Source organism: Rhinopithecus roxellana, chromosome 13, assembly GCF_007565055.1.
Source record: "Rhinopithecus roxellana isolate Shanxi Qingling chromosome 13, ASM756505v1, whole genome shotgun sequence".
Classification (NCBI taxonomy): Eukaryota; Metazoa; Chordata; class Mammalia; order Primates; family Cercopithecidae; genus Rhinopithecus; species Rhinopithecus roxellana.
In genome coordinates this window covers 85,540,861-85,555,816 of record NC_044561.1, presented here as the reverse complement: position 1 = coordinate 85,555,816, position 14,956 = coordinate 85,540,861, and the positions used below count along the sequence as shown (strand labels likewise).

At 48.1% G+C, this 14,956-nt stretch overlaps 1 protein-coding gene across 2 annotated transcripts in view; it reads left to right on the top strand.

Moving 5' to 3' along the window:
• Window positions 1-14,719, top strand: part of BANF2 (barrier to autointegration factor 2) — a 37,298-nt gene extending 22,579 nt beyond the window's left edge. For both annotated transcript variants that reach the window (XM_010381480.1, XM_010381479.1), the window contains 2 exons: window positions 2,107-2,235; window positions 14,515-14,719. In XM_010381480.1, the coding sequence (XP_010379782.1) occupies window positions 2,110-2,235; window positions 14,515-14,661 (273 nt within the window). In that variant the 5' untranslated portion in view covers window positions 2,107-2,109 and the 3' untranslated portion in view covers window positions 14,662-14,719. The remainder of the gene's footprint in view (window positions 1-2,106; window positions 2,236-14,514) is intronic.
• The last annotated feature ends 237 nt before the right edge of the window (window positions 14,720-14,956 follow it).

Here is a 14,956-nt window from a genome sequence, read left to right as displayed (position 1 = left end):
AGGGATGGGGCTGTGAAAGGGAGGCGTTGGATGCACCTGATCATTTATGTCATCGAATACTTGCCATGTGCTCGGCAGAGGGGCTGGTGTTGGAGTGGGGAGCAAAGGCCATTAGGAGGCAGCTGCAGCCCTTGGGGGCCTCGTGATCTACTGGGGAATGTATGGAGGACATTGGGTCATTCCTGTAACATAGTCCCATATGGTATGGGGTAACTATCCCCAGGAACAGGAGAACTATCTTGATTTTGGTTCCCCCAGCCCCACCCCTGCAACCCATGGGCTTTGAGGGGCACTGACTCCCTTGCTGAGCCCAGAGGTAGAACACACAGACCATAATTTTTGTTTTAGGGGTTGGCATATTACAGTTTGAACCAGAGAGGGCATTTGTTGGGGGCCTCTAGGAAAAGACAGCTTTGTGTTTCTTTGGGGGAGAGGGCTGTGGCTTGCAAAAGCGATGCTGCAGCCCAGTTACTTCCACAAAGGAGTTGAGCTGAGGACTGAGCCCATTCACAAAGAAAGACTGAGTCAAGAGAGCTGCCGGGAAATCAGTTGGAGCCTTGCTCAAGCCACATCTGATCTACTTCTGGACTTTTTGGTAGTATGTGCTAATAACACCTCCTTATTATGTAAACTGATTTACACTGAGTTTTCTGATACTTTCATCATAAACTGTCCAAACTGGCACAGAATTTTGTACCAGGAAGGGGATGCTACAATGAACAAACCTTAAATGTGGATTGGTTAAGAGACATTCAGGCAGAGAGCAGCAAAGATGTCTCTATCAAACTAGGAAGATGGTGGCCAGGCGCGGTAGCTCATGCCTGTAATGCACTTTGGGAGACCGAGGTGGACAGATCACCTGAGATCAGGAGTTCAAGACCAGCCTGGTCAACATGGTGAAACCCTGTCTCTACTAAAGATACAAAAATTAGCCGGGCGTGGTGGCATACACCTATAATCCCAGCTACTTGGGAGGCTGAGGCAAGAGAATCGCTTGAACCCAGGAGGCAATGGTTGCAGTGAGCCAAGATCATGCTATTGCATTCCAGCCTGGGCAACAAGAGTGAAACTTCATCACAAAAACAAAACAAAACAAAAAACTAGGAAGATGGTAACCCTCATTTAACAAAATGGCCAGTTTTGCTGGCATGCAGACCTAATGCTTATGGAGCCCATGATATTTCGAGATCTTCCAGGAAATATTCAGGATGTTGGCTACCTCTGGCAGTCTTCATTAAGGTCCTAGGAGACTCAACTCCTGGGAGATGGTGGTCCATTTAAAAGTGGAGAGGGATGAAAATAGTTCTGCTAAGAGAGAGAGTCTTTTTCCCTGGGGCCTGCAATCTAAAGTTGCAGGAAATTGATGAGCAAGTCCTGCTGTTTGGGGAAGCTGATTTATCTGGCTAAAGTTGGAGCACAGGCAACAAATGAGGCAACTTAAGCAAAAGCCATCTTCTCTTCCTTCTTTCGAGGTGGAGTTGGTGAGACCGATGAGTGCCGGAGCAGCTCTTTCACCACTGTGAGGGGAGCCAGGCAAGAATAAAGCCAACACAAGGAGGGAAAGCTGGAGAATCCCCAAGGAATGGAGCTGTGACCCATTGCCACCTGCAGGCTTTGGATTTCTAGAATGTGTTCTTTACGATTTGAGCCAGTGTGAAGAGTTTCTAGCGAGTTTACACTATTATAGAGTGTGATGAACACTGAAATAAAAGTATGACTAAAGTGTTGGGTGGTTAAGAGAGAAGGTGGGTTAATTAGCTAAGAGAAGCAAGTTGTTGCTTTAGGCATTTAGAATGGAGTGAGTTGGAAAGAACCCACTGCAGTTCTTAATATTAAGCACACTATTTTCGTGGAAATTTATTCGACTCATCTGTGGCCATCATTAGTCTTCTCTTGGTCCATCCAGGTAGGAATGGATGTGTGAAGGCCTTAGTGGAGGCCAGTGCACCTGCATTTAGCAGACCCCAGGAAATGCTGGATGACGGAAGGAATTCTGCCATCTGTTGCCCCAGTCCCCTGGTGGGCTGAGGGAGTTCCCCATTGTCCATGCACACTGGGAGCAGTCAGGTATCTGCTAATCCTCCTCTTTCCCCACTGCTGTCGCAGGAGATGGACCACATGTCTCCCAGGCTGAGAGCCTTCCTCTCTGAACCCATTGGAGAAAAGGATGTCTGCTGGGTGGATGGCATCAGCCATGAGCTCGCAATCAATTTGGTCACCAAAGGTATCAACAAGGTAATTCATTCTTTCTTACTTCTCTGACTTCTCTTCCCTACCTTTCTTCCCCTAGTCCTGCCAGATGGCAGTTCCTGCCACGTGTCCCTGTGAAGGGCCATCAGAGAGCAAAGCTGCCGCTTGGCGGGGTGCCACATGCTTTCATGCTATTGACCCCACATACTCGGGCAGCCTCAAGGGCCTGCAGATGATGGGCACATACACACAGAATGGTTTCAGCTCAGTGCAGCTGGGCTGGGCATGATTCACTTGGTGTTCAAACACTCAGGGGTCAACAGAAGTAGGTTAGCTGCCGGGGTCTGAGGCGAACTGTCAGAATGGGTGATTTAGGTGCACTCCACACCCCCATGAAGGGACCCATGGCATCTCGCTTGCCCCTGCCAAGGCATCAGCCTGGCCACAGCAAGTGAAGAAACAGGAGCCTGTGGTCTACACCAGAGTGAGTTATTCTATGATGTCACTCTCAGCCCAAGAATGACCTCAAGGATATCCAGTGGAATTGGAATATCCTTTTCTATGTCATTGTTTGTTTTTGTGGGGCTTTAAAAAAGCTGCTTAGGGCCTCAGGAGAGGATGAGACAGTCCCAAAGAAAATGCAAAGAGAGTGAGCATAGACAAGGCAGGCTGTGAACTCACAGAACATGGCACACCCGGTCAGGAGAGGCACCAACCAGAGCTGTTGCTATTCATTCTCCTCAGTGCCCCAAGTCAGTCTACCAGGCAGGACAGTGTTACAGAAACAGCCAAAGAGGCTGGGAACTACTGCACACATGACCGATGACTAGTTTGGTTTGCATCTAAATCTGAACCATGAGAGCCGTGGTTTTCTGATTACCCCACTGCTCTGCACTAGCGGTAAATATTCGGAATAACGCTCCAATCTGTGAGCCAGTTTAATGTCCAGTAGATGCTATCGTCAGAAACGGAAGCGCCCTATTGGATAGATTGGATTCTTTCCTTCCAGATGAAGGAGGGAGAACCATTCCCTAGGGAACAAATTTTAAATGAAAAAAAATTGTGTACTTTTATTATTTATTTATTTATTTATTTATTTATTTATTTATTTAAGACAGGGTCTCACTCTATTGCTCAGGCTGGAGTGCAGTGGCGCCATCTCGGCTGACTACAACCTCTGCCTCCCAGGCTCAAGCAATCCTCTCACCCCAGCCTCCCATGTAGCTGGGACTACAGGTGTGTGCCACCACGCCTGGTTAATTTTTTGTATTTCTTGTAGAGACAGGGTTTTGGCATGTTGCTCGGGTCGGTCTCAAACTCCTGGACTCAAGTGATCCATGCACCTCGGCCTCCTGAAGGGCCGGAATTATAGGTGGGAGCCATCAGGCCCAGCAAAACATTCCTTTTTTAAAAAAAGAAATAATTGTTCTTTTTACTTTCCTGTTGTGATGTAACATACCTAGGAGAATATGTATTGATAAAAAGGGTACAGATCAATGAATGTTTACACATATATGTACACTCATGTACCCACTACCCAAGTCTAGCAATCAGATGTCTCCAAAATTCCAGATGGTTCTCTTGTGCCTCTTCTTGGCCAAGGCTATCCCCTATCCTTAGAGGTAACCACTCTTCTGATGTCGAACACCATTGATTAAACGTGTCCATAATTGTGGGGTTTTGTTGTTGTTGTTCAGCTATACTCATTATTTTAAAAATGTTTTTATTAAGGTATAATTGACATACATACAGTAAATTTCACCCTTTGTAGTACATAGTTCTAAGAGTTTTGACACATGCATGCAGTGATGCAGCTGCTACCATAGTCAAGACACAGAGCAATCCCATTACTCAAAATACTCATTCCCTTGTGCTCTTCATATTCACCAGCCTCAGTCCCTGGCAACCACTGGTTTATTTTCTGTCTCTGTAGTGTTGCCTTTTCCAGTTTAAGTCTGTGTGTACGAATAGCTTAACTGTGCTTTAAATGAGGATTATAGGTGGGTGGGTTTTAGAACAAAAAATGAATGAATAATGGAAAAATGTCAGGCATCTGAAAACTTGCCTGTAGAGTCAGGGCTGTGGGGACCGTTTGTCTGTGTGCAGCCGGGTCCCTGGGGATGTGCTCCTCTTGTGTCCATGACCTCCTGGACAGTGCAGTGAGCACTTTCCTAGAGCTGCTAATTTTAGGCACTAGCACTGGGGCTGTCACCTGCATTCTTTGCTTTGAGCCGCCCACACCTGTGATTGAGATGAGGGTCCCTCTCTCCACTTTATCAATGAGGAGACAAGGGCTCCGAGGAGTAGTGCCTTGTCCGCTCCCAGGTGAGGACTGGAGCAACCGTGGATTGTACCATCGCACATTGCACAAGAAGATCCATGGCCAGGTGGTTATGCCCAGCAGGGAGGAGGCTTAGACTAAATTTGGCAGTGAGACCCCGTATCAGGGTCTGGAGTCTGGCGGGGCCTGTAGTGAGACCCAGGAGGAGACCCAGATGTGGCCCCTCCAAGATGGGCAAGTGTTCAGGGTGAGAACCCATCTGAAGTCAGGGCCAGCAATGACAGCATCCCGGGCGGGCAGATCCTGGCAAGACAGGGTTCTCAGATTCAGCCAATAAAGATGCTGGCTCTTGGTGGTTTTAATTTTGTTTTGGTTTTTTGTTTTTGTTTTTGTTTTGAGACAGTCTCATTGTATTGTCCAGGCTGGGGTGCAGTGATGTGATCTCAGTTCACTGCAACCTCCTCATCCTGGGCGCAGCCACCACCTCAGTTTGCCAAGTAGCTAGGACTAGAGGCATGCACCACCATGCCCAGCTAATTTTTTGTGTTTTTTTTTTTGTTTGGTTGGTTTTGGTGTTTTTTTTTTTGTAGAGACACAGTTTCGCCATGTTGTCCAGGCTGATCTCAGCTCCTGGGCTCAAGTGATCCTCCCAAAGTGCTGGGATTACAGGCACGAGCCACCACGCCCGGCCTCTTGTATTTTCATACCTTGCCTGCAGGAGACCTAATCCTGGCAAAGAGAGGGACATCTTTCTCGGCCTCACGCGACCTCCTGTCTTTGCTGGCTTCTGCCAAGGTGCAGCCATCACCCTCCCCTGCTCCCCGTCCCACCCCAGGCTGGGGCTCAGCCTCAGTTTCTTGGCTGTGCACAAAGCCACCTTGGGTTCCACCCTTGCTTATGACAGCGTTCCTGGCCTCGTCCCATGGGCTCTGCTCTCTCAGCCCTTTCTGTACCCTGTCTGTGCACCTGCTGGAATGGAGGCCTGTGGGCCACCCTCACACTTACCTCCCTGGGCTCCTCACTCAGCCATCGGCTCTCTCCAGAGACCCCAGGGTGCTAGATGCCCTGGGGGAGATGACACAGTACCACGCCCTCTCCCCCGACTTATCCGGATGTCCTGTCACCTCTCTGGGAGTCCCCTTCTCAAACTCTTACCAACCCCTACATCGAGTACCTTCTCCATTCCTCCTCTCGCACAGGTCTTTCAGCTTTTTTTAATGGAAGATGTGGGGTGCTGGGAGGGGACTGTTCTTACTGCCTGTCCCCATTTTCCCCAGAGCTTTAGTTTATGGCATAAACTGGTCTCTGGCTCCTGGTTTAAGTCAGGACTTTCAAAACTATTGATTCTGCCATGGATCTACCTAAGCCTCTTTAGGAGCTTAAAAGCCATATGTGATGGCCTTCTTCTGGGTGTTTTGTATCTGCCCTTCCCAGGGGCAATCAGCTGTGGCCTGAGGATCTAGATCCAGACAGCAGCCGCAGGTGCCTGTGCCCTCGTCCAAACTGAGATGTACTAGAAATATAAAACATACCCTGCAGTGTTAAAGACTTAGCCCGAAGGACTTCATGTCTAAAACACCAAAAGCAATGGCAGCAAAAGCCAAAATTGACAAATGGGATCTAATTAAACTAAAGAGCTTTTGCACAGCAAAAGAAACTACCATCAGAGTGAACAGGCAACCTACAGAATGGGAGAAAATTTTTGCAACCTACTCATCTGACAAAGGGCTAATATCCAGAATCTACAAAGAACTCAAACAAATATACAAGAAAAAAACAAACAACCCCATCAAAAAGTGGGCAAAGGATATGAACAGACATTTCTCAAAAGAAGACATTCATACAGCCAACAGACACATGAAAAAATGCTCATCATCACTCGCCATCAGAGAAATGCAAATCAAAACCACAATGAGATACCATCTCACACCAGTTAGAATGGCAATCATTAAGAAGTCAGGAAACAACAGGTGTTGGAGAGGATGTGGAGAAATAGGAACACTTTTACACTGTTGGTGGGATTGTAAACTAGTTCAACCATTATGGAAAACAGTATGGCAATTCCTCAAGGATCTAGAACTAGATGTACCATATGACCCAGCCATCCCACTACTGGGTATATACCCAAAGGATTATAAATTAGTCTACTACAAAGACACATGCACACGTATATTTATTGCGGCACTATTCACAATAGCAAAGACTTGGAATCAACCCAAATGTCCATCTGTGACAGACTGGATTAAGAAAATGTGGCACATATACACCATGGAATACTATGCAGCCATAAAAAAGGATGAGTTTGCGTCCTTTGTAGGGACATGGATGCAGCTGGAAACCATCATTCTTAGCAAACTATCACAAGAAGAGAAAACCAAACACCGCATGTTCTCACTCATAGGTGGGAACTGAACAATGAGATCACTTGGACTCGGGAAGGGGAACATCACACACTGGGGCCTATCATGGGGAGGGGGGAGGAGGGAGGGATTGCCTTGGGGAGTTATACATGATATAAATGATGAATTGATGGGTGCTGACGAGTTGATGGGTGCAGCACACCAACATGGCATAAGTATACATATGTAACAAACCTGCACATTATGCACATGTACCCTAGAACTTAAAGTATAAAAAAAAAAAAAAATACAAATGGAACTTCAAAAAAAAAGACTTAGCCCGAAAAAGGAACGTAAAATAGCTCATCCATAATTATTTTATTGATTACATGTTGAAATGATAATATTTTGGAAATATGAGAGAAAATATTTTATTGGAATGAATTTCACCTGTTTCCTTCCCCTTTTTTACTGTGGCTACTAGGAAAATCAAAATCACGTATGTGGCTAACTCACTTATTTCTGCTGGACAGCACTGCTCTAGATGTAAGAGCGAAAGAGCTGTAAGGGAGAAAGGAACTATGGAAACAGAAAATTAATGGTGCACATGGCAATGAGGCTTGCTGTGCCTGGCTCTAGCTCTGTCTTGTATTCTCTGTCCCCCCACCCCATCCCTGACCCCTATACTACAGCCAGACTGTCTGCGAACCACTCTCCTGCTAACCTGGAGCCTCTCTTGAAACAGGTTTTGATCCCCTTCAAGACCCTACTCACAGCCCACCTCCCCTGGGAAGCCTTCTTTCTGCCACCCCATCCAACAGGGTCCTTTTTCTGAGCAGTTTGGGTTTTTGGTGGGAGCCCCTTGTTGTGACATCTGACAAAAGGTCTACTCTAGCTGGGCATGGTGACTCACACCTGTAATCCCAGCACTTTGGGAGGCCAAGTCAGGCAGATCACTTGAGGTCAGGAGTTCGAAACCAGCCCAGCCAACGTGGTGAAACCCCGTTTCTACTAAAACTACAGAAATTAACTGGGTGTGATGGCGCATGCCTGTAGTCCCAGCTACTTGGGAAGCTGAGGTGGGAGGATCACTTGAACCCAGGACACAGAGGTTGCAGTGACCTGAGATTGCACCACTGCACTCCAGTCTGGGTGACAGAGGGAGACTCCATCTTAAAATAAAATAAAATAAAATAAAATAAAATAAAATAAAAAATAAAGGTCGACTCTAGTTTTTCTGCACATGCCCCAAGAGTCCACAAAATGTTAGAGGCACAACTTGCCTCTGCTTTTCTCCCTAAGTTCCTTGGAGGCAGAGGGTGGGTCTGTGTTCTTTGTACTTCTCTTCTCCCTGTGAAAACCCCACCTAGGGGTAGGTGAACTTCCAGACATCCCCTGAATGCAGAACTGTGGGACAGGGCTCTGTGCTTGAGTTCTCCCACAGTGCAGAAGTAAGTTTAGCATCGCAGAGAATCTGGTTTGGTTCAATGCTCTTTGCAGACGCTATAAAGCCATATCCTTGAGCCTAAATCTTCCTCCTAAGAGCTGCCTAGAGGATGAGACTGGAGGAAATAGAAGCAACATTTGGCATTTGCTTCATGTCAAGCACCTCTAAGTGCATTACGTATATTTATCTCATTTAATTGTAAAAAACAATCCTACAAAGTATACTATTTCATTTCCATTTTCCTGATTAGAAAGTGGAGGCACGGCCGGGCGCGGTGGCTCAAGCCTGTAATCCCAGCATTTTGGGAGGCCGAGACGGGTGGATCACGAGGTCAGGAGATCGAGACCATCCTGGCTAACACGGTGAAACCCCGTCTCTACTAAAAACTACAAAAAACTAGCCGGGCGAGGTGGCGGCGCCTGTAGTCCCAGCTACTCGGGAGGCTGAGGCAGGAGAATGGCGTGAACCCGGGAGGCGGAGCTTGCAGTGAGCTGAGATCCGGCCACAGCACTCCAGCCTGGGTGACAGAGCGAGACTCCGTCTCAAAAAAAAAAAAAAAAAAAAAAAAAAAAAAAAAAAAAGAAAAGAAAGTAGAGGCACATAGAGACCACATGTGGATTGCTCAAGATCACACATGGGGTGAAAGAGATGAAATTTGAATCTGGGCGGATAGGCTGCAGGGTCTGGACACTAAGCCATTGTGCCGTCTGCCCCTGAAACTGAAACTGAGGAAGGTGTTTCTCACCGGACTGCTCTTACCTCCTTACCGGCGAGGCTCTGCTCTCTCTCGCCCTCACCTCCTTGCCTGCGAGGCTCTGCTCTCCCTCGCCTTCTCCTCTTTACCTGCCAGGCTCTACTCTCCCTCGCCCTCACCTCCTTGCCTTGCGAGGCTCTGCTCTCCCTCGCCCTCACCTCCTTGCCTGCGAGGCTCTGCTCTCTCTCGCCTTCACCTCGTTACCTGCGAGGCTCTGCTCTCCCTCGCCCTCACCTCCTTACTGGCGTAGCTTGCTCTGCTCTCTCTCTCGCCCTCACCTCCTTATCCGCGAGGCTCTAGACTCCCTCCCCCTCACCTCCTTACCTGAGAGGCTCGCTCTGCTCTCTCTCGCCCTCACCTCCTTACAGGCGGGGCTCTGCTCTCTCTCGCATGTCTGCCTGCAGCCAGCCGTAGCCTCAACTCTAGACTCTCCATGCTCAGGGACTTCCCATCTCCTCCCTCCGTTGCTTCGTGGCCATTGGTGGACAGGAGCGAGACTGAGTTCAGGACCAGAAGGCCCCAGCGTGGCCAGGCCCTGCCTCCATCATGTCCCCAGGTCTCCACAGCGAAGCCTCTGAAGGCTCCACCTCCTTTCTGTCCACTCTACTGGGTGAGCGGTGACGCGCTGTGCTCCACTGACTGGTGTCTGAGCCCCACAAGGGGCCAGTCACGTAAGTTTGGGGTTTTTCTGCCTAGGGTTGCCAGATCAAATACAAGGTGTGCAGTCAAATTTAAATTTCAGATAAACAAATAATTTTCTTAGTGTAAAATTAAAAGACAGGGAGGAGGAAGAAGGGGTAAACATTCCCTGAAGTGAGGGTTCGCACTAAAGACACAGAGTTTAAGCTGGGCGGGGTAGCTCATGCCTGTAATCCCAGCACTTTGGGAGGATCACTTGAGGTTAGGAGTTCAAGACCAGCCTGGCCAACATGATGAAATCCCGTCTCTACAGAAAATACAAAAATTAGCCAGGCATGGTGGCGCACGCCTGTAATCCCAGCTACTTGGGAGACTGAGGCAGGAGAATCACTTGAACCTGGAAGGTGGAGGTTGCAGTGAGCTGCGATCGTGCCACTGCACTCCAGCTTGGGCAATAGAGTGAGACTCCATCTCAAAGAAGAAGAGGAGGAGGAGGAGGAGGAGGAGGAGGAGGAGGAGGAGAAAAAAACAAGAGTTTAAACCTGAAATGACATGAAGACCTAGGCGACTGGCGAGAGAGAATCAGAGAAAGTTGTGTCACTGCACCATGGAGTCTTGTGGTGATTGAAGTTCGTTCAGCACAGGTGCTCAGGACCTGCGGACTTGGGCAGAGGGCATTGTAAGCAGCTAGAAAACAAGAGAGGGCCGAGACAGCTTATCTCTGTTTGACAAGGCCCGGCATTATGGTAAGGACTGAGCATTTTAATGAGTGTGGATCTCAGCCAGCTATTTAATTTTTAGGGCCCACTGTAAAATGAAAATGTGAGACCTCTAGTTCAAATTTATTAGGAGGTGTGGTGGCACATGCTTGTAGTCCCAGCTACTCGGGAGGCTGAGGTGGGAGGATCATTTAAGCCCAGGAATTTATGGTTGCAAAGAGCTACTGCACGCTACTGAACTCTAGCCTGGGTGATGGAATGAGATCCCGTCTCTTAGGAAAAAAAAAAAAAAAAAGTAGGCCGGGCGCGGTGGCTCATGCCTGTAATCCCAGCACTTTCGGAGGCCGAGGCAGTCGGATCACGAGGTCAGGGGATCGAGACCATCATGGCTAACATGGTGAAACCCCGTCTCTACTAAAAATACTAGAAATTAACCAAGCGTGGTGGCACACACCTGTAGTCCCAGCTACTTGGGAGGCTGAGGCAGAAGAGTCGCTTGAACCTGGGAGGCAGAGGTTGCAGTGAGCCAAGATCATGCCACTGCACTCCAGCCTGGGCGACAGAGGGAGACTCCATTTAAAAAAAAGAAAGAAAGAAAGAAAGAAAAGTATTTAATTTAAAAAAAAGAAATTTAGTAAAAATTTCAAGATTCCAAGAGCCAAGTGTTAAACCAGCTGGGGGGACTCTTAGCACCAGGCGCTGTGTGAAAACATGGCTCAGATGCAAGGGAACCCAACCCTGGCATAGGCTCAAACTGCTGCTGTTTAGCAAGGAGTGGGCACTGCAAACTGGAGGGTGATTCCTCCCCTGCTTGGGGGCCGGCCCCTGGAGGAACCTCACTGTTTGCACTTGGAGTTGAGGGGCATCCTGCCCTTGAGCCCCCATCCTTTATTTTGTTTGTTTCGAGACAGAGTCTCACTCTGCTGCCCAGGCTGGAGTGCAGTGGCACAATCTCGGCTCACTGCAACCTCCGCCTCCCGGGTTCTCCTGCCCCAGCCTCCCAAGTAGCTGGGATTACAGGCGCCTGCCGCCATACCAGGCTAATTTTTGTATTTTTAGTAGAGACAGGGTTTCACTATGTTGGCCAGGCTGGTCTTGAACTCCTGACCTCAGGTGATCTGCCCGCTCAGCCTCCCACAGTGCTGGGATGACAGGCGTGAGCCCCTGCGCCTAACTGAGCCCCTCATCTTACTGCTGCAGGAAGGAATGTACTTCCCTGGCTTGGCCATGGCCACGGCCACTGTACAGGGTGGTAGGACAGGGACATCTGCTCAGGGTTTCTGTGTTTCTATGTCACCCCTCCCACCCCAGTAACTGAATTCTGGGGAGCTCTGGCCCACAGAGGGAAAGGGGCAGCATCTTTTCTCCTTGATTAGGGGGCTTTCTGGAGCTGGGGGAGAAACCAAGCAGGCATCTGGCAGGGCCATGATGGGAGCCCACGACTCCAGCTTCCCTGGGGAGCAGGGTGAAGTGCTCAGGGATGAAGGGAGAAGGGAAGTCAACTTTTCCTCCTGGACGATGCCACAGGGAGACAGGAGGGAAAACTGAGGAGGGAGTGTCAGGTTGCCACTTGGCTCCAAAGGCTGCAAGATGGGGCCCTTCTTCCTGTAGCATTCCTGGAAGGTTTGCCCAGGGTCCACATGTTCCCAGGCATCCTGGCTGCTGAGCCTGTGGGTACGTGGAGGCTCTCACTAACAGGCCAGCTGATGCCGGCAGTGCTACTTCTAAAATGGGCAGGGGATGCATTCGCCTCCAGGCCAGACTGCAGACAGCTGGGACATGCAAGAATAGTGCAGAAGAAAACAGGAGACTTGTGCCTCCACCTGGGGAATGAGACGGGTGAGTGCATATGAGGATCAGGTGGATTAAAACATGTCAGGTGTCTAGCAGCATGTGGCCGACAGAAGTGCTAAAAAGTGCTACTTAGCATTAATCATTATTATTAAGTATTATCACGAACGTTTCTCTTTATGGAGAAAGCTTTGTGTAAACCACTTACTATTAATTATTGTTAATTGTTATCAATGTTCTCTCTCCTTGGACACAGCTCTATGTCTCTTGTTTCTGTTACCTTCCCCTTGGCATCTCCCACACCTACATCTACTGGCTCAATTAACACTTAATAAATGTTATTTTTCAAAAACATTAATTTAAATACATCTCAGTAAAATGAACCATTCAAAATGGGAGGATGCTGATAAAGTAAAATGAGATCATGCCAAGCAACTAAATTGCTTTTTTAAAAAAGATTAAAGTAGCAGTTCAAAATCACCACAAAAACCTGGCTTTTTTCTCTTGTCAACAACTGGACCATGACTAAAAATAAAACCCCCCAAATTCAATGCTTGGGTATATTTTATGACTGGGATTCAGCTTTTATTTAATTTCTCTTCTTAAAAAATATGCTGTTTTTGGTTAAGATGAGCATAACTTAGTTTTACATAACTAAAAGTAAACAGACACCAGTGGGTTTTCCTGGAAAGGGCCCAGAACTCGGGCATGGGTGGACGCTGGTTCTTGTTGGTTCCAGGCTGGAGAGCCCCCAAAACCAGCCCTGAGAGATGGGTGTTTAATGTGACCTGAGATCTCCAGCCTCCACCATTTAGTGACTTGGCTCTTTTCTGGCTACATGGCCTTGGGAATTCCCTTCCTCCATGTGGTCCTCGTACCTTGTCAATAATGGTGTAATAAAACTATAAAAAATGAATTAGAAGCCTTGGGGGCAAGTATTAATAGCTAGAAAGCTTGAGAATGCCATAGAAATATAAATCACGGTGCATTGAGTGTGTATCTTCCATGTATTTTTCATCCATAGAGACTCAGGAAGGGGAAGGTGACCAAGGTTTAGCATGTTTCAAACCTTCTATGCTCCTCCTATAGGGCTACAGCTCCCAGTATGAGAGAGGAATTTACATTTTTTGAATGCCTTCCCATTTAATTCACTTAATTTAATTTGCAGAGCACACCATGTGCCTTAGGAAGGTGCAGAAACTGAGATCCAGGTTCTGTGGGTTCTTACTTCAGGTTACATGAGTTGCCTGAGATCACACAGGTGGTTTGCAAAAACAAATCGATGCTAAGATGCCATTCATCTGTCAGCCCCATGTGCAGTGGTTCTCAGCCCAGGGAGATTTTGCCCCCAAGGGGACGTTTGGCAATGTTTGGAGATGGTTATGATTGTCACTGCTCGGGTGGGGGAGGGAGGGTGTCACTGACATGGGTAGAGATCAGGGGTGCTGCTGAACATCCTGCAATGCACAGGACAGCCCCCCATAACATTTCAAGCATCCAAAATACAAATAGTGCCAAGGCTTAGAAACCCTGTGCTATGGGCGCAGTGGCTCACGCCTGTAATCCCAGCACTTTGGGAGGCCAAGGCAAGTGGATCACCCGAGGTCAGGAGTTCGAGACCAGCCTGGCCAACATAGCAAAACCCTGTCTCTACTAAAAATATGAAAATTAGCTGGGCATGGTGGCGGGCACCTGTAATCCCAGCTACTTGGGAGGCTGAGGCAGGAGAATCGCTTGAAACTGGAAGGTGGAGGTTGCAGTGAGCTGAGATGGCACCACTGCATTCCAGCCTGGTGACAGAGCAAGACTCTGTGTTAAAAAAGAAAACAAAAGAAAAGAGAAGAAACCCCGTGCTAAACAATTGCAGAAGTAGTGGGGCGGGAACGGCTCTTACTCTGTCTGGGCTTTGTATGTGTTTCTAAGAGAAATGCTTCACTGGAGGTCTGAGTGTGCTAGGCCCCGGTTACTCAAACTGTTGTCCCTGGATCAGCAGGAGCCTGGAGCATGTTAGAAATGCAGGCCTCTCCCTGGACTTAGATTTCCAGAACCTTCATTTTAACAAGCTCCCACATGATTCATGTGCTTGTTAAAGTTCGAGGAGGGCAGGGTCTGATTCATTCCAGGCTGAACGGCCCGCAAACCAGCCCTGAGAGATGGGCATTTAACTTGTCCTTAGCTCTCACCGGGGCTAAGACCCATGTCAGGGCTTCAGGGACTGACAGGCTCCCTTGAATCTGCCCTGCTCCCCCTCCTTTGATTGTCACGTGAGCCCTGGTGGTTGGGGAGGAAGAGCTCATCTGAACTGGCTTATGATAACCTTTCCCACTTTCTTCCCTGCCTCATCCCCTCCCCAGGCCTACATCCTGCTGGGACAATTCCTTCTGATGCACAAGAATGAAGCCGAGTTTCAGAGGTGGCTCATCTGCTGTTGTGGCGCCACTGAATGTGAGGCCCAGCAGAGTTCTAACTGCCTCAAGGAGTGGTGCGCCTGCTTCCTGTAGACACAAACCTCATCGCTGCCCCCCACCCCCTGGGGAAAATGACATCCTCTCCACCTATGCCCAGGCTCTGAGTCCTCATTTGTGTTTTTAATTGTAATGATACACTCCCATTATAAACAGTGGTTCAAGAACAGAAAACAGGACAAATGCAAGAGAAATGACTCCCGAACCCACCACCCAGAAACCGTAGTCACACCCTTAGATGAATATGGTGTCAAATATCTTTCAGCAAAAAATTTGTATGAAAAAATGGATAATTTTATTTAAAAACAGGAATTGAATTTTAAGTCAGTGT